Source organism: Miniopterus schreibersii (assembly GCF_964146895.1).
Source record: "Miniopterus schreibersii genome assembly, chromosome: 16".
NCBI classification, from domain to species: Eukaryota; Metazoa; Chordata; class Mammalia; order Chiroptera; family Miniopteridae; genus Miniopterus; species Miniopterus schreibersii.
Genome location: NC_138116.1, coordinates 25,396,976 through 25,419,587, shown reverse-complemented (window position 1 = coordinate 25,419,587; position 22,612 = coordinate 25,396,976). Strand labels below are relative to the sequence as shown.

The following is a 22,612-nucleotide window of genomic DNA, read 5'->3' as shown; positions in this document are numbered from 1 at the left end:
GGGACCAATTATAAGTCTGTTGTAATTGTACATGGAGGAGATGAAGTGGATTGGGAAAAGGGCAGTGACACCGCAAATACAGTGGCAGGGTCAGTCCCAAGAGACATTTCTGTGACTCTCTGCCACACTGACTGTGCCTTGATCTCCTCATTTGTAATATGTGAAAAGGAGTAACTGCCACCTGCCTGGGAGAAGGGATTCTGCTCCTCTGGTTTCCTGTATTGTTTTAAATAATTTTCAGAAAGCTGTTCTCTTTTCATAAAGCAAGTAGAGGTGCTTAATGGCTCTTGAGGCAAAGCAGAGCTTATGAGTTTCCTCTGATGGGGTGCATTCTGGACTAAGCCCAAACACAATATTCCTTTCCAGGCCTGCAAACTGCTGAATGCTGTCTAAAATGATGTGACTGCCCAAAACACCAGAGGCCTGGCTGAAAACAACTCCTGTTGCTCTGTGGGTCTCAGTTAATTCCATTGCTTTTAGCAGTGCAAGCTCATAGCGTCCTCTGTCCTCTTCTCTCCTGCACAGAATTGCTATGTCTTTGGGCAGATAGCCACATTGGAGCAGGTCGTGACATCTTTCTGCCACGTATTTTGCAATCTGTCCTATTGTCAGGTTGGTCTCTGTCTCACACACCCCAGGAAGAGCCTGAGCACGCATTGCTTCCTCATAGGCAGCTTCCCTGAACAGGGCCGGTGTGTCCAGAAACATGTTGGAGGGAGGATTGTCTTTGATGAGCTTCATTTCTTGTTTCATGACCATTGCTATTTCCAGAGAACAGTGGATCCCTCTGGTGATTGTTTTACGAGGAAACTGAGCAGATGGAGGGGGAAGGCCATTGACATCAGCATGATGAACTTGGAAAGGGTCCAGGAAAAGCCAGAGAAGCCCGTGGTGAAGGTCTTTCCTTCCAGCTCCCCTCACCTTTGGATGGGTGATACTCTTAGCCTTCTTGTACCAGTCACCGTACGTACTGCGGAAATTCTCAATCTCATCCATCACTATGTGTTTAATCTTTAGGAACTCCCCTTGCATGAAGGTTTTCCGGGTCACAGCTTGGCAGGTGGTGTGTTGGCTGTAAGGATGAAAGAGAGAATAGGGCGTCAGGGAACACCATGCACTCATCACTCTCTGTATTGAAATCAGAGGCTAGTTCTCATGGAGGTTGATTCATTGACTATCGTAACTACAAAACTGCTCTACTTACAAGTTACCCAACAAAGAGAATATATAATTGTAAACACCACTCTTCAGGGTTATCTAGTTAAATCTGCATGTGAAACTTTTGAAATAAACCCAGGTAGGAGACTTTATTATTTCTACTAACAGTCCATTTCTGCTGCTTGACAATCCCTGAAGACAAGCTCCTTGCATCTAAAGGAAATCTCATAAGTAATTTACTCTTACTACTACCATTTCTTTACTTTCTGTCCTTCTTAGAGTTAGAGAACAGTCACCTAGAGGCATATCATAATTTTTATATAAAAAAGAGGTATGAGTGAATACAAATTCCTCTAAAGCAAATCCTATTGCCCCACTTACTTGTAGGATGAAACCAGAAGACTCTAGATTTTGGTAAGGAAAACATCAAGAGGTTGCTGAGTTCCACGACATGTCAAGTAGGGTAACAAGCCTACAGGGCTAGGACCTGTTTTTAGCTTATCAGAGGAAGAGGGACAAATTAGAGGAGGCAAGAAACAACCAAGTTTGGTTGTTGCCTCCTCTAATTTTTTCAAAAAAGATTTTATTTTGTTAACCCTCACCCAAGGATATTTTTTTCATTGCTTTTCAGAGAAAGAGTAGAAGGGTGGAAAGGGGGAAGAGAGAATCAACATGCGCCCACCCAGACTGGTGACAGGGAGCGAATCTGCAGCCCAGGTAAGTGCCCTTGACTGGGAATCCTTTGGGGCCCAGGCTGCCGCTGTAACCACTGAGCAACACCGGCCAGGGCACCTCTTTTCATTTGGATTCAGGTAATATCACTCACGCCTGCAGATTTCCTGATTTTACTGATGCATTCCCTGGGGCTTCACGCCCTATGCCTTGAATCATAAATATTCATGTTCTCTTCCAGTTTGGACTGTGTCTACTTCTTAAAGAAAAACATGGATTCTTAGCCATTCGCTGTGTCTTCCTGATGTTAGGGAGCACTAGATACTTGTTGAATTAAATTTGTCTTTTCACTGGGGGATTTTTAAACTTACCTATAATGCATAATAAAGAACTTAGCCCGTAGCACAATTTACAATATCTTTCATAATATGGCACCTGCCTCCTTTCCAACTTCACCACCTACTGCGTACATACCCACACCCGCCCCCTGCTGCTCTACTCAGACAGACTTACCCTTCTGATTCTCTAAGCTTCCCCATTCCTTTGCACCTGCTGTGCCCTTTGCCTAAAAAGCCCTCATTTTATTCACTTTCCCCACTGACTGTTTTTTTCAAAATGCATATCATTTATTTTTTTTATATTAACACTTTATATCAGAACCTTTTCCAATCATTAGTACATTCATCCCTCCACTCCATTTCTTAGATATGGACAAAGCTTTTCTGTTTGCAAGATACACAGATACATAGATATAGACAGACAGGTAGGTAGATATGGATGCTAGATAATTTTTATTTTATTTTAATTTAATTTTATTCCTACTGACTTCTTAAGAGTGTGCCCAAGGATCTCTTATTCTAGGGAGTATTTGCTGACCAACCTTCAGCCCAAGTTATGATAAGCATATCTTTATTATCATACTAATTATACAATATTCACATTGCTTATTTTATTTTCGTCCCCCTTTCTGGGCTTTATGGCCATGTCTTCAATATGCTTTTCCCCACTAACACTAAATGTACACGATACCTAGCATATACACAGTGCTCAAAAAGATTTGTTGAATAAATAAGTAAACCAAACCAAAAATTAAAATGAGTTTGCCCTCATTTGCTGAATTATAAAGCAACCAATTTCTTTTACTAAGTTGAAAGCTAAAGATTTAAATCAGAAGCAAATTTGCACATCTTCTAAAATTATTGATTCAGAACAAGTCAAACAAATGAAAATGTTTTATAAACAAAATCAAGTGGTATTGCCCAGCGGGTGTTGCTCAGAGGTTGAGCATCAACCCATGAACCAGGAGGTCACAGTTCGATATCCGGTCAGGGCACATGCCCGGGTTTGGGGCTCAATCTCCAGTAGGGGGCGTGCAGGAGGCAGCTGATCAATGACTCTCTCATCATTGATGTTTCTATCTCTCTCTCCCTCTCCCTTCCTCTCTCTGAAATCAATAAAAATATATTTTTTAAAAATCAAATGGTATTTAAATTCAAGTTTTTATTAGGTAAAATGTCATTACCTAATGACAGTAACTGAAATACCCTGTGACTTTAAAGTATTAAGCATCAAACAAAATGTTCACTTAAAGCAAGATAGGTTCATGTCTACTTTTCTTAAATTTAAGGCCACAGATTGTGAAAAAATGTTTCTAGTTATATAAATTTAAAGTTATGCATACTTGGCTAATTTATGATGAGATGTTGAAGCCTGAAAACAGCAAAGTACCCATTTATAGCTCAACTACCTGATCACTTGGAAATGTTTTGGCTCTTGTACTTATGCAGCTAAGGCATTGCAAAATCTTGAATAACACAAATTACTTTTGTAATACTGTTGAAAAGACTGACTAAATACAGTTATTGTGTTTAGTCAGTGAAACACTCACGCCACGTAATCCTTTAAGGAGTCATGTTCGCAAACATAGAGGATCTCTTTCGGTTTGCAGTGGAATAGGTCCTTGATTTTCTCCATGATCTTTATGGCCAGGGCTGTCTTCCTGGTTCCTGGAAAGCAGTGGATGAACAATTCGCGCGTCTCCTGCAGGCTCCCTGAAAGCAACTCACCCTGCTCCGCTATGAGCAAGTTGAAAAATTCACAGCCCAGCTGGTCACTCAGAAGAGATCTAGAGCACAGCAAGACCACCACGACAAGGGCCTGCAACAAGTCTTCCATTTCCCCCTCATTAGCAAGCTGGTAGGATTGGGGGTAGTGCACAGGAATTTCACAGGGTCCACACTGTGTGCCAGGCAGGTGCAGCAGTCTCGGAATGACACACAGTTTCCCTGTGTAACCTCCAACAGTTCCTAGTTTCTGCTTTAACTGACGAGCAGTGTTTCGGGCATACTCAGGTCCTTCAGTCCCACTGGGGTGTATGAAGACTGTATAGAGTACCAGGGGGCTGTTAACTGCTATTAGGAGAGCATCACACAGGACATTCTGCTCCTTCCTTAAGCCAATATCACTAGCCCAGCTTCGAGAAAATATCACAATCCCCTGAGAATAAGGACGGATCTGCATCTTCATTAATTCCTCTAGTTCTTTGTGATCTGAGAACAGCTTTGTACAGAGGGATTCGGGTTTAAATGGTATCTCTTCCTGCGTCACTGAAAATTCAAGGAATACAAGTTACTAAAATGTACCAAAGCATATCGTAAGGATTCCTGCAACCTCGTAGGAAGAAATGAGTCTAGCCGTGGAACTATAGGTTTCCCCGTCTGCAAAGAAAGCACCCCTCTTCGCAGGCCAGGGCTATGAAGTTCCCACTGTTGGCAACTCTCAGGCGGGGAGGGCAGTCAGGGAGGGCCTTCACAGAGCAGCCCCCTGGCACTGTCTCCTCAGCCCCAAATGGTCCACCACCTCTAGGAGGCCATTGTTGCTGTTACGGGATTTTGTGTGTGTGAGTGAAACTGATGCTTTTGGGGAACTAAGAACTTCCCTTTAAAACAATGATTCTAACATTTCTAATGTGGCAATTTTGACATCCCTGCCCCCCCTCCTGCCCCCAGGTATTTAGTAATGTCTGGAAATTTTTTTTAAAGAATAGTTTATTGATTTTTTGAGAGAGAGAGGAACACCCATGTGAGAGCTCAACATAGATCAGCTGCCTCCTGCACAATCCCCACCTGGGATGGAGCCCACAACCTGGGGCATGTGCCCCACCGGGAATCAAACCAGCAACCTCAAGGTGCACGGGTCAGTGCCCAACCAAGTGAGCCACACCAGCCAGGGTTGGAAATTTTTTGACTGTCACAGCTGGAGGGGAGCTACTGGAATTTAGAGGTCAGAGGCCACGAATGGTGCTAAACATCCTACAGCACAGGGCAGCCCCTCTCAACAAACAATTACCTGACCCACATGTCAGTAGTGTCAAGATTGAGGAACTCTGCTATAGAACCTAACGGCTCACCTCCTTTTGTATTGGAAAGCCAGGGGGCAATTCTCTTGTAGTGTAGACCTATGGAATTTAGGATAATTCCTAAATTCTCTCAAATTTAGGAAACAAAAGCCATACGTGACTGGAAGCCCCAAAGCACAGAGAAATATTTTGTGAATTTGATGACTGGGAAACAAGAGTTAGCCATATATATCATTTTGGGACCCTTATGTCTGCTATATTTGACCTTCTCTCTAAGGAGAAAAATTAGGACTAATTGCTATCAATTCCTCCCAACATAATTTAAAAAAAAAAATAGTCCCCTCAGCTGAAATCAAGAAGGAAATACCTGGAAACAAACGTTGTTGTAGAACTCCCTTAAATTCCAGGACTTTCATAGGATATGATGGGCTTCTTAATGCAGATGAAGCTGGTGAAATCAGGGGAAGGCTGTCGTTTGTGGCCAAACTGGAGGGAGCTAAACAAATAAATACATGAAGAGTTGTTTCAAGCCAAGAAAGAAAAACAACTTTTTAATTGTCTTCCTACTGTTGGCATATGGTTTGCATTGTGCTGAACTGCTCTCATACTTTTTAAAAATAAAAAATATATATATATTGATTTTAGAGAGAGAGAAAGGGAGAGGGATAGAGAGATTTCTGAAACATCAATGTGAGAGAGAAACATCGATCGGCTGCCTCCTGCACGCCCCCGACTAGGGATGGAGCCTGCAACCCCAGCATGTGCCCTGACTGGGAATCGAACCAGCGACCTCTTGGTGCATGGGTCCATGCTCAACCACTGAGCCACACCAGCCAGGCTGCTCCCACACTTTCTATGCCTCAAACAGTTCATATATGTTAGAAAAGGAAGTCTGGGGACATGAATCATTTCGTCTTGCAAGACAAGTCATTTCACCTCTCTCTCTCATGCCAGGGTGAGGTGATCCCTAAGGTTCCTTCCAACTCTAATATTCTGATTCCAGGTCATTTCTAAAAGGAAAAGGCTTCTAGAGGGGGTGGGGTCAGAAAAAGTTAAGTACAATACATATTTTTTATATTGTTACAGTTGTTTAAGTCCCTATCCAAGGTTTAAATGGAATAGAAAGTGGCAGGATCTCTAGTTTGGTGTGTGTGTGTGTGTGTGTGTCTGTAAACTCAAACAAATTTAGGACAAGAGAAAGAATAATCCAATAAAACCACTCAAGCCTTGATCCAAGCTTCTTGTATCAAACTTGGAACATATTAACCATGAAGGCAAACTGATAAGCTTCGTTCAGACTGTAAGTCCTCTCTGGATTGCTTAGGAATCACCAGGGCTGATTCTGAGCAAAACTGTAAGGGAAGTGAAAACACTAGGAGTCCCCGCCCCCCTCCCCTGCTCCAGCATCTCCTTTTGCAACAGACTTTCCCCACTTGGTGGTGCCGCAAGCCCAGTGATTGAAGGTATTAGCTCCTAATTCTGAAACAATTCAAAATTGTCAATGAGCTTCCCTTGAAAGAATTCGTTAGGAATCATTCTTAAACAGTGTGTCTCTGAAATATAATCTTTAGAATGAGACTACTGATGAATGTTTTTGACTAGGAATATCAGCCTGCAAAAGTTTTTCAACAGGACTTTACAGTGCATGAAAAAGAACTGTCACTAATTCATGGCTGATGGCATAATATAACTGTCCCAAAGTAAACTAAACCCAAGCATTTCTTGACCTCAAAGAGTTCTTATTCCCTGTCTTTGGAACTAAAAATATTAGAAAAAATCATGTAATAAGAGAATTATTTTTACTATGTATTTTCTTACATATTTAAATATTTTTAAATATCTTTCCATAAAGCATTTTTATTTCTTCCATAAAGGCCACAACATCTTTCTTAATGGGAGAGTTTTTAAACAAAACTGCTTTCTGTTCTTTAAGTAAAATATCTGACCAAATACCCACAGGAGGCAGAGAAGGGGCTTCCTCCCTGCTGACTGAGTAGTTAGTGGCTGCTATCTGGCTTTACCTGGTGGAATATCCAGCATCATAGCTACCCAGTCCTCTGCCGTCAGCCGGGTGACAAGATTGCCCTTCATGATCCACGAGTCTGGGGCCTCTGTGAATACCACACAGCAGAAGGGCTCCACTTGAACAACACAGACATAACCATACAGGACATCTTTCTGGTATACATCCAAGATTTTGGTAGTGAAATTCACCTTTGGCTTTTCACGGCAGAAGTGGAATGTAGGCAACTTTTCTATGCAGTTTCCTATTTCTTTTTTTAAGAAGTCAGGGTTCACCTTTTCCCTCTTACATCCAAACACTTCTTTGCTCTTATCGTCCACTCCAATAATTAGGTATCCCCCATGAGTGTTGGCAAATGCAGAAATGTAATGAGGCAGCATTTCTTTAATCCTAGGGACAATCTTTTTGGTGGTGAACCTTTTAAACTCAACATGTGTTGACTCAGTAAAGCTGAGTTTCTCTTTGTACATGAGTTTGCCCTTTTTAAGAAATTCTGAGGCAGACATCCTCATATCTTCTTCTTCCTGAATGTGTCTGTCAAGAACTTTCTGAGGATGCAGCTCCTTCACCCTGGGTCTTCCTCTTTGGGCTCTTGACTGCTTCTGTCTGAGAAGTTCCAGGGCACTGCTGGCACTCAGGTTGATAGCAGAAGTCACATCTCTCTGATACAAATTGGAGCGCAAGCTGCAAATCCTTAGGGGGAGGCTGCAAACATCTGGACTCCATGACTTCACAAAAATCAGGAGATTGTTACCCAGCTGCATGTAGTCAAGGTATTTTTGTGAACCTGAAGGAAGGAGCTTTTGAAAAGAAGTTTCCAGATCCTGTCCCAGCCCATGGCACCGGTAACTGTAGGTTTTATCATCAATCTTTGCTTTGATCACACCCCCTCCCGAATTTAACAGTGCACACGTGGCTTGGATGATTTTAGAATTCTCAGTTCTTTTCAAATTGTTATTGGTCATCTTCTTCCTGTTCTCTTCTCCAAAAGTCACTGTGCCTACTTCTACAGTTATCTCAGGATACAGCATTTCCATATTGGTCTGGAGACTTTCCATCTCAGCAGCCTCTCTGTGCTCAAAACAATAATAGAAAGAGGTTCCAATAAATAAGCAGGACAGAAATGTTCCTATATTAACAAGAATTCCAGGGATTACAATATTTTCTTCAAAGCTATAAATTATTGGACATACATTTTAACAATGAAATAATATTTGATATCACTGTTTTCTAACACCTTCATCAAGGTCCTTAGCCTTTCCAGCATGAATGGGCGTAGTTAAAGGGAAGTGCTTAATATTTTGCTATAATGAAAAACTTATAGAGCTGAAATTTTTAGCCATTTTTTAATTTAAAATCAGGAAGTGACATCAGTGAGCTCAGATATTATAAAAGTCATGGGTTGAGAAAATAATAAGGCATAGATTGACAAAGGAGCCAAATTAAATTACTACACAATGTGCAGAATTAGAAGTGAAGTCAGGAGACACTCCTATTTATAATTCAAAGGCAAAAGAAAAGGGGCAATAGAGAACAAAGAGAGTATACTTTGATAGTATATGTGATGTAGATATCTTGCTATAAAAACAATGGTAAAACTTGGTATTCCTTATGTGCTATTTTGCACATTTTTAAAAGCTTTATTTTACCCCTAAGAGAATGTCAATTGATACCAAATACAGAATTCTTTTTATCTCTTCAAATATTCTTCTAAAAGTACATTTCTTCATATACAGTGTGATACAGGCATCTTCCTGCCTTTCTAATAGTTCTGCCCTGTGCTTTGGGAACCTCTAAGACTTGGAAAAGAACATGGGCCTTTGGGACATAGTTATTCAACTATGGTCAACCTCCTTTAGCTTCACAGAGCAGAGAATAGCCATCTAAGTTGAAATTAGGGCTCTGAGGCAAATATTTCAGACATGGCTTCCTTAGCTTTTAATTGCAAAATAAAATGTTTACTAACCCAAATCAAAATTCTTCCTTTAGAAGAAGAGAACCCATTTCTTCTATGTAATCTTTGCGAAGTAGAGGCCATGTGGGTGTTGTTTATACCCACCAAGAGTGGGGAGAGCAGGCATTCAACAGAACATCTACCCTCCTCTGCCATAGCTTGCTCATGGTTGCCTTCTCACTTCTGACAGGTAAACCAGAATCAACATGATGATTTTTTTCCATATGTGAGCATCTACTATAGGTAAATGCCTGGCTCTTTAGAGAAACTTCTGATTAATATTCTATTCATGTCGTAGAATCACAGAAGTGTTGGAAGGGACTTTAAAGATCTTCAGGCCCAACCATCCACCTGATTTTTAAGTCCTCCATATAATATTCCCAGTCACAACAAATTGCTTTCCAGCAACTGCTTGAACACCTCCAATGACGAGTAATTTATTGCCTATCAGATTAGTCCCTTCTGTTTTCTGACGGCTCTGTTAGAAAGGGCTTCCTCATTTTCAACTGTAATTTGTCTCCCTATAATTTCCACCTGCTGGATTCACAGGACAAATCTAATTGCTTTTGAACTAGCAGAGCTATACTATAATGACTCCCAAATCTCACTGATGTTACTTAAATGCTGATAACAACCGTGATAAATACAATGTTTTCTGAGATTCTAGCTCCATGTGAATATCCTTTGCACTTTTCCCAAAATTTCTCACTCATTTTCTTCTACAAGTTTCTCCTTAGCTACTATTTTACCAAGCCCTTCATGCCCTCAGACATAAACTGCACCTAAAATGAGATGCATGAGGTTTTTAAAATTAAAAAACTTTTTTTTTTTTACCTGATATTCTTGCTTCTCCTCTGGCTGTTTCAGTTCCACATCTGGCTTTGGTCTGAATGTTTGCTTTCTGTCACAGTTCCTGTGGCCCTTTGATATCAGCCTGGGAGGAGCAGGAACCCTGCCAGACTCCCCCTGTCTTCATAACATTGACCCACTGAGGAAGGTTGATAAGCACTCAAGAGAAGCCTATGACAGCGCAGATTAGCAGGCTGGGGGTTGACTTGTGGTAGTGAATTCGGTAGGAATGGGGAGATTCAGGGGTTTTCAAGTGAGAGCCAAAGCTAAACTTCCCATCTCTAAGGACTGGATGTCATTTTCATATATCATACAAGTACCTCCTGTCCTGGTTAATTGCATTTCAAAGCTCTATAGTCATTATATTTTATTTTATTTTTAAATATGTTTTTATTGATTTTAGAGAGAAAGGAAGGGAGAGGGAGAGAAAGAAATATCGATGTGAGAGAGAAACATCAATCGGCTGCCTCTTGCACGCTCCCCCCCCCACTGGCAACCCCAGACATGTGCTCTGACCAGGAATCGAACCAGAGACCCTTCAAGGCATGGGGCGATGCTCAGCCCACTGAGCCACACCAGCCAGCATGCTCTTCATTCATTTTTTTTTCCCCATTCATTTTAAATTAGGCTGCTCTGTACATGTCTGATATGAACAATATTAACCTGTTCCATTTCTTTCCAAATTGCTTGTTCCATTCTATTTACTTTTATTCTCTTTTTCCTATTCTTGCTTTTGTTGGGCACAAGACCCAGCCTAGAAAAATGCTCATTGATAAAGCTGGCTATCTCTGGGTGAGAGGACTAAAGATGGTTTTCATTTAATTTTCTTTCCTTTAAAAAAAAAACACACCTTTTCTGTACTTTCTAAATGGTCTACAATGAATATGAGTTGTTTTATAATTAAAGGATAAATAAACATATGAGAGACAGTTATCTCATTTGGAAGTGCTGGTTAAACTGGATAAAGCTTCTTGAAGTAGACTGTATAATAGCCACCTGTTGTTATTATTTATTAATTATTATTATTATTATTATTATTATTATTATAAACCTGTAAATGTTACCTTATGAGAAAAAAGGGCCTTTGCAGATGTGATTAAGTAAGAATTTTGGGATGGGGAGGTTATCCTGTATTATCTGGGTGGGCCCTGAATCCAATTACAAGTGTTCTCATAAGAGAGAACAGAGAGAGATTTGATACACACAAAAGAGGAGGAGGCGGTGTGTGACCTATAGAGACAGAGACTGGGGTGCTGTGGCCACAACTGAAGAAATGCAGCAGCCACTGGAAGCTGGAAGAGGCAGGAAGGAATTCTTCCCTGCAGCTTCCATCCCCACCCTAGGAGCACCACCTTGATACCTGCCCAATAAAACTGGTTTCAAACTTATAGCTGTGAGAAAATAAATTTGTTTTTTAAGCAACCAAGTTTGTGATAATTTGTTATAGCAGCCACAGAAAACTAATATGCTCTTCTTCTAAATCGAACCATCAAACAATTCTGTGTCTCCACTTCAATTTGTTTATGATAAAACGGCATTTTTAAATAGGTTTCTGGACATCCCTAGGTGTTTTTATTATTTTTAAATTATTATTATTAACTGAGGTTACCTTCCTATGAAGTTCTGTTTTGCTGGCATTGCCTTTTGTACATGTTGACTAAATAGTTTCAGGATAGGAGGCAGAATGGATACTATGATGTATAATCAGCACAGTGACACCATAAACTCCAAAAGTCTACCCTCAGCTTCAACTTGAACCTGTTTTCATTAACTTCACTTCCAAATTCAGACTCACTTTTAGTTCTACCACCATCCTTAATTCCCAGCCTCACTCTCACATTGAAATCCCTCTGATATTACTTTGAGAAAGATAAAAATGACCATCATTTACTGGACATGTGCATTTGAGTATAAAGAACCAAGCTGTGAGATTTTAACACTACAAAGAAACTGAGATTCCGTTGCCAGTAAGTGGAAGAGCTGGAGTTCAAAGCCAGGTTTGTCTAATATAGATGTTCCTATTCCTTCCACTGCCTTTCAAGTTTGAGTTTCTGCCTTTGAAGTTTTGCATTGGAGTCTTCAAAATCAGAAATCTACCAAAGTATCTCCCCTTTTTCTTCCCAGTGCACTATAAGAGACCAAGACAGGAGAAGGAGGGATAATATGAAAGATGAGTAAAGAGAGTTTTTCTTCCTTCAAAGTTCCTTAGTTAAGTCCCTTGACTATAAATAGATTATCACACCAGGGAGGATGTCACATTTGGTTCTGATACCTCAAAGCAATTGTCCATGACACAAAGTAATTTGAAAACATTAGCTTGGACAGTGCTTTTTCCTAGGTCTTGGGAAAGTGATCTGGCCATTCTGTTGACAATCAGCTAAGAACGAGAGCCCCAATTTATTTAAGATATATTTATTCACTAAGAATTTCAATTGATCAGCACAGTTAAGGCACAGCCTTTGTGCAAACTAGACACAAACTGACAAATACCAACCTCCATCTCACCCTCAATTCACTCAGAGGTAATTCGAAGACTGTAGAGAACATGGCAACCAAGAGCGACGATGCTAGTTCTGCCGCACCACACTACCTGATTCTGGGTAAGTCTCCTAACTTTCACTCACTCTTTCATTTGAGCACCTAGGGTGTTGAAATCTTAGCTGAGTATGATGATGCTTACAAATATAGTCCATATGCATGACCACTACACTATAGCACCACTCTGGAGAGCTAGAAATGTATGAACAGTGTGCTCTGGGTGTTCTGAGGAGTGCCAATAACTGTGCTTGTGAGAATAAGATAAAACTTCATAAATGAGGTGGTATATGAACTGGAACCTGCAAGAATGCACCAGGCTGAGAAAGGGAGATGGAGATGCAGAGAAAACAGCACATGCAAAGGCACAGTCTCTCTTTAAAAAAAAAAAAATGGTTTCTAGATGTTGGGCTCAAAGCATTTTTGTTTTCTTTTTATTGATTTTAGAGAGAGAAGGAGAGAGAGAAATATCACTTGGTTGCCTTCTGGCCAGGGACTGAACCCATAACCTAGGCATGTGCCCCAACTGGGAATGGAACCCACAACCTTTTGGTGTAGGAAACAATGTTCCAACCAACTGAGCCACCTGGCCAGGGCAAGGCAGTCTTTTCACTGTCTAACCTCCTATCCTTCAAGTACAACGGAGGTCCTTAGTAGGTCTGGTACAAAAGACCCTCCATTTCCCCCTATTCTTTCTTTTTATTTTCCCATGTTCTTCTATCCATCCCTGACACTCGTCACAATCCTCATGCTGCTTATATGCTACCTCTCCATTTCCACTGCCCCAGTCCTAACTTAGGCTCTTATTAGCTCTCACCTGAACCACTGCGATCCCTTTCAGTAGCTTCCCTCTTGCCTTCCTTTGCATGTTGAATTTTCTAAAGTACAGTTCTGATCTATCATCTTTGGATCTGAAATCTTTAACTCTCACTTTCTCCAAAGTAGTCTAAACTACACAGCCAGCAAGCACCATCCCAAACAAAGTCTTCACCTGTCTTTCAAATCTCCTACCATCCCCTTTCTTTAACACTATCATTGGTCCTCAAACTTTGGTGTGACTCATGATCACCTGTGGGGCTTATATTAAAAATATGCATGCCTGGGCTCCAACCCCAGAGTATCTGATTCAGTAAGTCTGGGTTTGTTCCGGGCATTTGTGTGCGTGGTTTGTTTTCGATGCTGGAGGACATCTATATTGTTTCCTCCGGCAGTTTTTGAGAAACAGTACACGTTTTAACTTTAAATTTGGTCAGCTCCCCCATGCTTTCTCATTTAATTCTGTAGTTAAATTATCCCTTCTCCCAGAATCTCCTAATTCTCAAACCCCACCTATCTTTCAAGACCCAGATTAAGTGCCTCCTCTTCCAGGAAGTCCTCCCTGCTGTCCTTCACACTTCTTTGTTTTAGCTGCACTTTTTTTGTGGCACCTCTGGCTTATTTTAGGAAGCGTCCAAGAGCCCTACCAGCCAGTAAGTTCCCCCTGGACGGAGAAGGACACATTCATCTCAGGCCACCCCAACCCCTAGCCCTCACGCGGGACTCCGGAGAAGCGCAATCAACAACGCTGGATCGCTCAATCAATATTTCTTCCCGGGACCCAGGGCACAACTGCCTCCGACACCCTTTCCCAGTTGTGAAACAAGGCACCGGCGAAACCACTCGGGAGAACAGTCGTCCTGGGGTCCGAGGGCGGGCGGAAACGGCCCTGAGGATGTACAGCGACCGCCCTCACTGTGAAGACGGAGCCCATCACGCAAAGAAACGATGGAAAAGGCGGTTCCGCCCTCCGGGCCGCTCCACCCCTGACTTCCGCCTCGCCCTACGATTGGCTCCATTCACCCACGTGACCCGCTGCCCGCCGCGGGATTGGCTGTCCGCTGAAGATCGCACTGGGTGGTGTGAAGCCAGCGGGGCCTGGAGGCGGCCGCGGGTGGGATAGGGGAGCCGTTACCGCCGGGGACCGGAAGGCCGGGAATCCGTTCATCGGCCTGAAGCCCGGCCAAGCCTCCCGAGAGCCTAGGGCGTAGGAGTTTTAGGAGTTCCGAAGAGTGCCGAGGACTCCTGTCTGGGTCTTTGGTGCGAGCCCTGGCTCCTGCCTTAGTCGTGTTTCCGCACTAGGACGGCTTTTCAAAATCTTTCTTGAAGTTGGACCATATTATTTATTTACTGTTGACGGTCCCCTGTATGTATCATTGGTTATCCGGCGCAGGGCGCCGTTCAGAGCGCCTTGAGGTAGAAGCTGGGGGGGGGGCTTACAGATGCTTGAGGTGTGGTCCTTACCTACGTGAAACGTTGGAGGTAAGTCGGCTTTCTAAGTTATGCAGATGCCTTTATCATTTAGGAGTTTAGGATTTAGTAGGGAGGGTCGTGCATTGGCTGAGTAAACGCTCATTTATTGAGCCTCCTTCTCTGCACCATTCTGAGCGTAATGGATGCAAAAGCCAGGAGGACACAGCCCTGGTCCTTTGGGAACTCCGACGGGGAGATGGGGCACGCGAGTCACTGGCGCGTGATGCGTGTCGTGGCGGGGAAAAGTGGGAGTCAGAGGACGCGGTGACTGAGGGAGTTAACGGACCACTTAACGGAGAGAAGCTTACATTTGAGTAAAGGTTTAAAACTATAATTAGGGGTTCTCCAGATTGAAAGTGCTGGGGAAGGCATTCCAGATGGAGCAAAGCGTACTACGGAAGAAAATTAGGAAAGTGTGCCCTGCGTAGATGATGAGAGAAGGGCTCAAGCATAACGCCTGTAAAACAGGCACTTTGTTAGTTTCTCCCTCTTTATGGTGTTTAGTTGCTAAATGCCAACACAGACCAACAGCTGTCAGTTTTATGAAATATCTACCTATTGACACTTCTGGATGGCTGAAGGAAGCATGTGGTGTCTCCAGGATCGTTATTTAGATACTGGCAATACCATGCTGAAAGGCTGGAAGGGGCGACTTGTGATCCTAGTACTTGTGCATGTCAGCGATTGTATATATCACCAGGTGCCATTTAGAATCAATGAAATGCAATAAGCTTTTTCATTCAGAAGTTATTCAGGTTGTGAATTACCCAGGCTTTATCTTGCTTCCTTTATCTTGCTCATGCACTGGAGAAAAATGAAATTAAACCTTTATTTAGCTAATAGTGGAAAAATATAAATCTGGTAATCAGACCTCAGTTCTCTTTCCAGCTCTGCTGTTAATTTTCTATGGACCTTTGGCGAATTAAAGCCTCTCTGGGTCTTGGACTCTTAAGATAGAAGATTCTGGTATAAAAAATTTATGACTTTTTATTTTTGTGTGCAGCATAATTATAAATCAAAATATGTGTTAAATGAACTAGAATTTACTTTCAAAAGGAATTTACCTTTTGCTTTAGAACTAGACTACAAATCCCTTCATAGGCATCCCTGAGATTCTATCATGCGTGATGTTTGGGCTCATTAAAAAAAAAAAGTTTTATAACTGTAAATGCTTACCCACTTGCCTCTATATTTCAAAAACAAAAAAGATCCCCCAAAACAAAACTTGTTCAAATTTGCGTTTTTGTACAGCAGTTACTGTACTTAAACCAAAGCAGAGTGGAAGATAAAATACTTATCTAAAAAGAAGCCTTTATTTTTTTCATAGGTAAACCTAAGTTGTTTTGGAAGTGAAAATACTCTTAGATAATACAAGTTGAAATGCAATGATGCGATGATGAGTGAAGTATAGTCTGACCTGGTATAGCCATTGCTTCAGGGTTGGCTTTGACCAGGGTATGATCACTTAATCTTCTCTCTGAGCTGAGTCTGGTTGTGGTTTTCCCACATTGGTATGTTCTAGCTTGGTTGGATACTGGTTTTATTATGTATTTGAGTATTTCTTTGATTTTTTAAAAACATTTTACTGATACTTTCATGTGTTTTTTTTTAGGTTGACGTGAAAAATCTGGCTTTGATACCTTCAAGGAGTACTACGTTATTTCAATCCTGAGTCCTGGTTCAGTTCTCTTATTATTATATTAAAAATGTGGTGTTTTTTAATTAACTATAATATTTGCTTTGGTAAACCCTTGCTGTTTAACAAGAAGTTTTGCAGCTATCCAATATACTCTTTATGATACATAAAAGCGTTAATATTTTAAAATCCATAGGATGTACCATTTCGGAATTTAGTTTTATCACCTTTGTGCTATTAGAGAATATATGTACTTTGAATTGCTAAAGTGAGTTAAAATATTGGAAAACACCTATCTCAGCAGAGGCACTTACAAATTACTTTCATCCTTCCTCATCTAGTCATGATGATTTTTTTAACCCATATTTTTTCACCAACCTCCCAATCCAGGCAGTGTTTTTGTAGTAGTTTTTAATACAAGATATTTCAAACAAGGCTGAATTCTTGCTATTGGAATAGAGACCCCCCCCCCCCCCCAAGTATTGGATTAGCAACAAAGCAAAATGTTAATACAAAACTACCCCTAAAAGTCAAAGGTTGTCTGAGTGGAAAAATTTACTTTAAACAACTGAAGTAATTTTTAAGTTTCTACATAATCATGACAACATGGAACAGCTCTTTGCCAAAAAACATTTATTCTTAAAATTTATTTAAGCGTTTCATAGAAACTTTAGTAATAGCCAGAATAATTCATGCCAGTTTAGCAAACTCTTAACAGCAAGCAGAAAGAGCTTAATAAAAGGTCCTTTCTTTACATAGTTAAATCAGTATTTTACTTCACCTCTTCATTGCTCATTAGCTTTGCTTTCTCACTGAAATCTTAAGGCTACTCTATATACAGGGTGGGGCAAAAGTAGGTTTACAATTGTGAGTACATGAAACACAGTTTATTCTTGTATTATTTTTAATTATTGTATTATTTTCCATATGAGCAACTATAAATCTACTCTTGCCCCACCCTGTGTACACTCGACCCTAATTTTCCGTTAATGTTTCCAAGACATGTATGGCTAATAAAGGAATCTTTAAAAGTTAATAAATTACAGCAGATGTTACATAACAAATGGGTCACAGTATATAGAAGGAGCTGTTGTTTTTCAAAAGTGTTTCTATAAAGAGCAAGCCCACTTTTCACATTGTTTGCAAACTGATAATACCTCTTCCTTATAAGCAGATAAACACTTTTCTAAAGAAAAGGCCTGCCTGCTTCCCGCAACTTTACCACCCACTTTATGAGATCTAACTTGGGTTTTTCCTGAGAGCTTCTATACCTCTTTGTTCATTAAGGAAAATCTTCAGTACTGATTATTTATCCTCTTTTACCCACTCCCACATTGACCCTCACGTCCCCTGCCAGTCCCGATTCTCCTACTCTGACCAGCTTAGTTAGCTTTAAGTTGGGGTCTAGAGAACAGGCTAGAAGGTTAAGATCAATGGGTATGTCACTTAAAAGAAATCCGCATAGTTGTTTAAAATTCATATAATTATGAATTGAGACTAAGAAGTATCAACGCTGTGTACCATGCTGAAAACCAGTACTGTGGCCTTATAGTGCAATAATTTTGCTTTGAGACAAGATGCTAATCCCTTTCAGTTCTCAGGGGAGTACAGTTTAATTAGATGTTGTACTTCTGTTGGATAACCTGTGATGGGACAAGCTTGGTGAGTCCTCACATAATGAAACACACAGCGATAACAAAACACATAGCCAGAAGTGGCAAGAACAGTATCATTCACTCGGGTTTTACGACACAGTGGGCACACAGTCTTAATTTTGGGTAACAGGGGAGAATCAGAATTGTAGTCTAGGTGTACAGGTGGTGGTGGAGTAGGCAAGGCAGTCAGCGATTTGATGGTTTCTTGATTTTCAGATGAGTACCACCACTCAAGGAACTGCAAGAAGAATACACCGACAGAAAGGCCAGTAGAGAGGGATAAGGCAACACCCCCCATAGCTTTTTTCAGAGTTGACTTTATCTTCTCAGTAACACTGTTGGAGAATAGAACAAGGAGACAAAAGGAGAAACTGTTTATTTAGGTATAATCACAGAGTGACTAATATAAATGTAGTCACTTAAGAATCACCAATTCAGTTTGGGGATTGAATAGTTGCTAGACTGGTATTTTCTTAAGGTTGTATTCTAAATGATTCCCTCTTTCTGACTTACAGTATTTTAGGAGCGTAGGAGCTAAGCTTTTTTTTCATGACTAGGGTTTTGTTTTGTGTTTGAGAAGAAATTAGTAAGACATTGATTATATAGACCTTTTTGTGTATGAGTGGAAAATAGTATATCCAGAAAAAGAAACAACTCTAACAAAAATTAACTTAGCAATATCGAGGAATATATATTTGAAGTTGTAGGAGAACATGCACACTAACTAGCAGCAGTATAGCATCGTGGTTAAGGGCAGTCTTGAGGATTGTGTTGATCTGGCTTCAATCTCAGCTCTCCCACCTTCTAGCTGTGTGACCTTGGCAGGGTACTTAGCTGTTAGGGCTTAGTTTCCTGAACTGTTAAATGGGGTTAGTGAACTTATTTCATTGAGTTGTGATGAAGATTGAAATAATGTACGTAAAGCAAGCACCTAGCTCAGGGCCTTGCCATAGCACGTGTTGTACAGAAAAATGTAGTACTTAACGATGAGATAGGTTACCAGGATGGCAATCCTTGTCTTATGAACACAGAATTTTTCTATGATTTTATGAAATACCTCAAATGGAGTGAGGGAGGTGATTTCATAAAGTAAAGTAAGATTTTAGAATTTGTCAATCAAATGTTAAGGCCTTACCTCCTGGCTGGCTGCTGCATCATGTTGGCTTCAGCTGCTTTGAGCTCCAGAGCTTGTATATCCTGAACTGTAAGTCGGCCTAGCCGAACTCCAGCCAGACTTAATAGTGGTGAGTGATGCTGAGCTTTTCCTAGGATGTATCGAAGTTGTTGTACAAGAAACCAGCCTTCCCAGGCCATGTTAACAAATGGGTAGGCTGCCAGGAATGCTCTGTAAAATTGTTTCCAGCGGGAAGAAGGGGGATGGATAGAATATTCATCCTCTTCTCTGAGGCTAGAAACCAGCTTCTCCAGCTTCACTTTCAGATAGGGAAGAAGAACCAGGAACATAATTGACTTCCAAAGCTGCTGCTTTGGGAGACCAGCACTGGCCAGTCTCTGAAGCTTGTGTGTGTCCCCTGTTACAATCCGCTTTAAGCCATAAAAGTTTTCAGAAAATGAGGCACTGGTTTTAGACAGATAATGCTGCTGGAGCAGAAGATCTAGGAGGGTAAAGATTTCATCAAACCACCTCCAAAAGAAGCCATAGTGGGCGGGATTTGATTCTGCAAGAACCTAAAGCAAAGTAAATTAATAAATAAAATTCATTCCATTTCAGTTACTGTGCCTTACATTTGCATTTCTTTCCCCCCCTCTAAATTCTACACTTTGAGATTAAACAAGTCACTCTTTGGGGGGTGTACCCTATCCTCCCTGAGGTGCTGGGTATTCATTACAGGGCTCTACACATAACAGGGACTCAATACCAGTTAAATCATAGGATATGAATTATATGCTAATTGCTAAATTCAAACCTAGGCTACAAAATAAGCTCAAACGATTGGTTTGGTTTTTACCCAGTTGTCCCTAAAACCATTTAAAGAATTAATACCTTACCTTGACCACATGCTGAAGAGCAGGTCTCACTGCTGTCATTAAACTGTCCTGTGCTACCACCTCAAAGATGGATGGCTGGTCATCCACCCCAGAAGCAGTTGTGATGTGAGCCCCGTGCTCAGCCATAGTTTTCTGTGTGCACTGGGTTTCACTTTGCCCACAAACTCTCTAGTAAGCATGAACTTGTTTGGGGTATCAAATGGGTGCTCAGTCTTAGAAGTAATTTCTGGAGGATCTCCGAAACTCCTCTCACTTTTTACGGGAACCGGCGGGGGGTGGGGTGGAGGAAGACACCACTTCTGGAGGCAGAGGGGACAGGGTCTGAAGGAAGTTAAGAACTAAGTTAACGCAGACGTGAGTGGCAGTGGTGTGTGGGGAAAGGGTGACTTGTCAAACGCTGCACCTCACAGGGCAGAGCGTGACTATGGGGGATAGGTGTCTGTCCTCGAGCTGCAGTCCTGGAGGCTGCGAATCAGGGACTTCCGAACGTCAGGGCTCAAAAGCCAGCCGGTGCTGAGGGATTAGAGGTGCAGTGCGGGCCGGTACGCGAGGACCGGCTCCAGCTGCTCGCTGTCAGGTACCCCGCCCGCGCCCGTCCTTGCGCGCTGACCCCAGGCGAGGCGCGAAGGACCCGCGACGCCACGTTTGAAGGGAGGTCTCAGCTTTATGACCAAAGCCGTCCCCGGAAATAGAAGCCGCTGCCGGTAGGGAACCGCAGCGGAAGAGAGGCGCTCTAGCCCCAAAAGCGGCCCCGAAACCGGAACTAGAAAACTCTATGACCCACTGGCACTTCAGCTCCCGCCCCCGCCCCGCTGAAATAAAAGAGGGCACTTTGTATTTCCCTTGGAGACGAATTTTCCGCTCGTTTGCGTTACTTATTGGTTTTGCATTGCTGTTTCGGTAGGAAACCACAGCTCTGAGTCTCTGCAGGGGTCTTCTTGATAAGATGGGGCGCCCACCTCTGGCGCCGGCACTTGGCCCCGCGGGCGGTGGAGCTGGGAGCGGAGGGATGGAGGGAATGTGGCGGTGGAAAGCCCCTCGGTGTGGGCGCGGCTGGGGTGGTGGTGAGTTCACACCATGTGCCTTCCGGGAAAGATTGTAGCCGCCTAGGTGGAGAAGAAGCTTTAGCTGTGTTGCTGCCAATTATAAAGAAAGATGGTTAAAATGAGAAAGATTCCTGCGGTTCCTCAAAGCTTGGGACGACCACATTTCCTCCAAGCTGGTAGTTTACGTGTCTTCCACGTTTGGTTACAGTCTAGCATAAACTAGGCACTTGCTGCACTAGATGAGACTGCTCCTGTCTCCGTACACGGGAGGGTTTGTCACGTTTGCTAAGACAAAGGGATCCTGTCCGCCCAGCATGAACTGGGGAGGGTTAGAAAAAGCACTTTTCTGTGTATACCAAAGTTAGTGTAATTTGCCTTACGGTTTACAAAGTGCTGTTATATCGTGTGCAGCTTTCCCTCGTTCGCATTGCTGATACAGGTTTATTCAATTTGGATGAAAGTTAAAGTTCTACCTGTCTCCTTTCTGCAGAACTCTCCCCTCACCCCAGGGCTAAATGGCTAGAAATGGAAGGTACTATTCACTGCCCAGAGGACCTTACGGTAAAAAGACAGATAATTGGTTTGCCTAATGAGAACCCTTAGAAACAAGGCTTGGGTTTAGTTGTTTGAGTAGAAAGAAATAGTTTGCAAGTTAACCTTAATTATAGTTCTAAAAGGTGTTTTTTACTCTACCAAAATGCCTGCTAGAGAAAGTCACGTTGATAGTTTTACCTTATAGAGCTTAAGGACTAGACATAATGTATCTATAAAGTACCTGGTACATGTTAGGTGCTTGATTAATGGTAGCTGTTATATACAGGCTTTTCTCAAACAGCAAAAAGATGAAATTGAAAAATAGCATCAACTAAGATAAGTAGAAAACTAGTTAAACATTTGTTTCAATTGTGGTTGTTCGGTTAAAAGCAACAGAAACAGGCTAATTTAAACTAAATAAATTTGTTAGAAGCATATTAAGTAGCTAACAAAATAAGGAAAGCCAGCTTTGAAGAAACTACACAGTCCTATTGGATGTCTCTAGCAAGAATGAGCAAAGTCTCATCCAGGCAACATTGTTGGAATAAATGAGCTTCAACAAATTTCTGTCACTGTCCTTACAATTCAAATTCCTATTGACTTACCTTGGGTTCAGATTTCCTCTTTTACGCAGCCAGAAGGGGGCAAAACATCTCGATTAATAATGGTCCTGTGAGGATACTCCAAAAGTAAACAAGTTATTACATTAAGAAAAAGGAAAGGCAGTAAAAAATAACACATCAGTTAGTATAGCCCACAAGTATACACCTCTTCACAAATCCCACTCTCAGATTTATAGTTTAGTAGATGAGATAAGACATAAAAGTGGTTGCACTTATATTAAAAGGTATTAAGAGCCATTGGATAGGTTAATGTGATTGATGTGAGTTTAG

General features: G+C 41.7%; 2 protein-coding genes across 2 annotated transcripts; both read right to left on the bottom strand.

Annotated features, from left to right (window-relative positions):
• Nucleotides 1-214: 214 nt before the first annotated feature.
• On the bottom strand, nt 215-10,429 carry LOC308546630 (protein SLFN14-like). Its single transcript, XM_081115781.1, has 5 exons — nt 10,000-10,429; nt 7,210-8,287; nt 5,556-5,684; nt 3,719-4,436; nt 215-1,072 (listed from the first exon to the last, which is right to left on the bottom strand). Exons 2-5 carry the CDS (start codon nt 8,267-8,269, stop codon nt 238-240), a joined length of 2,742 nt encoding a protein of 913 aa, XP_080971907.1. The 5' UTR covers nt 8,270-8,287; nt 10,000-10,429; the 3' UTR covers nt 215-237.
• A 6,661-nt stretch (nt 10,430-17,090) lies between these two features.
• On the bottom strand, nt 17,091-20,805 carry PEX12 (peroxisomal biogenesis factor 12). The gene is made up of 3 exons (XM_081115780.1): nt 20,140-20,805; nt 19,265-19,818; nt 17,091-18,464 (listed from the first exon to the last, which is right to left on the bottom strand). The coding sequence occupies exons 1-3, from the start codon at nt 20,263-20,265 to the stop codon at nt 18,065-18,067; spliced, it is 1,080 nt and encodes a 359-aa protein (XP_080971906.1). The 5' UTR covers nt 20,266-20,805; the 3' UTR covers nt 17,091-18,064.
• Nucleotides 20,806-22,612: the final 1,807 nt, after the last annotated feature.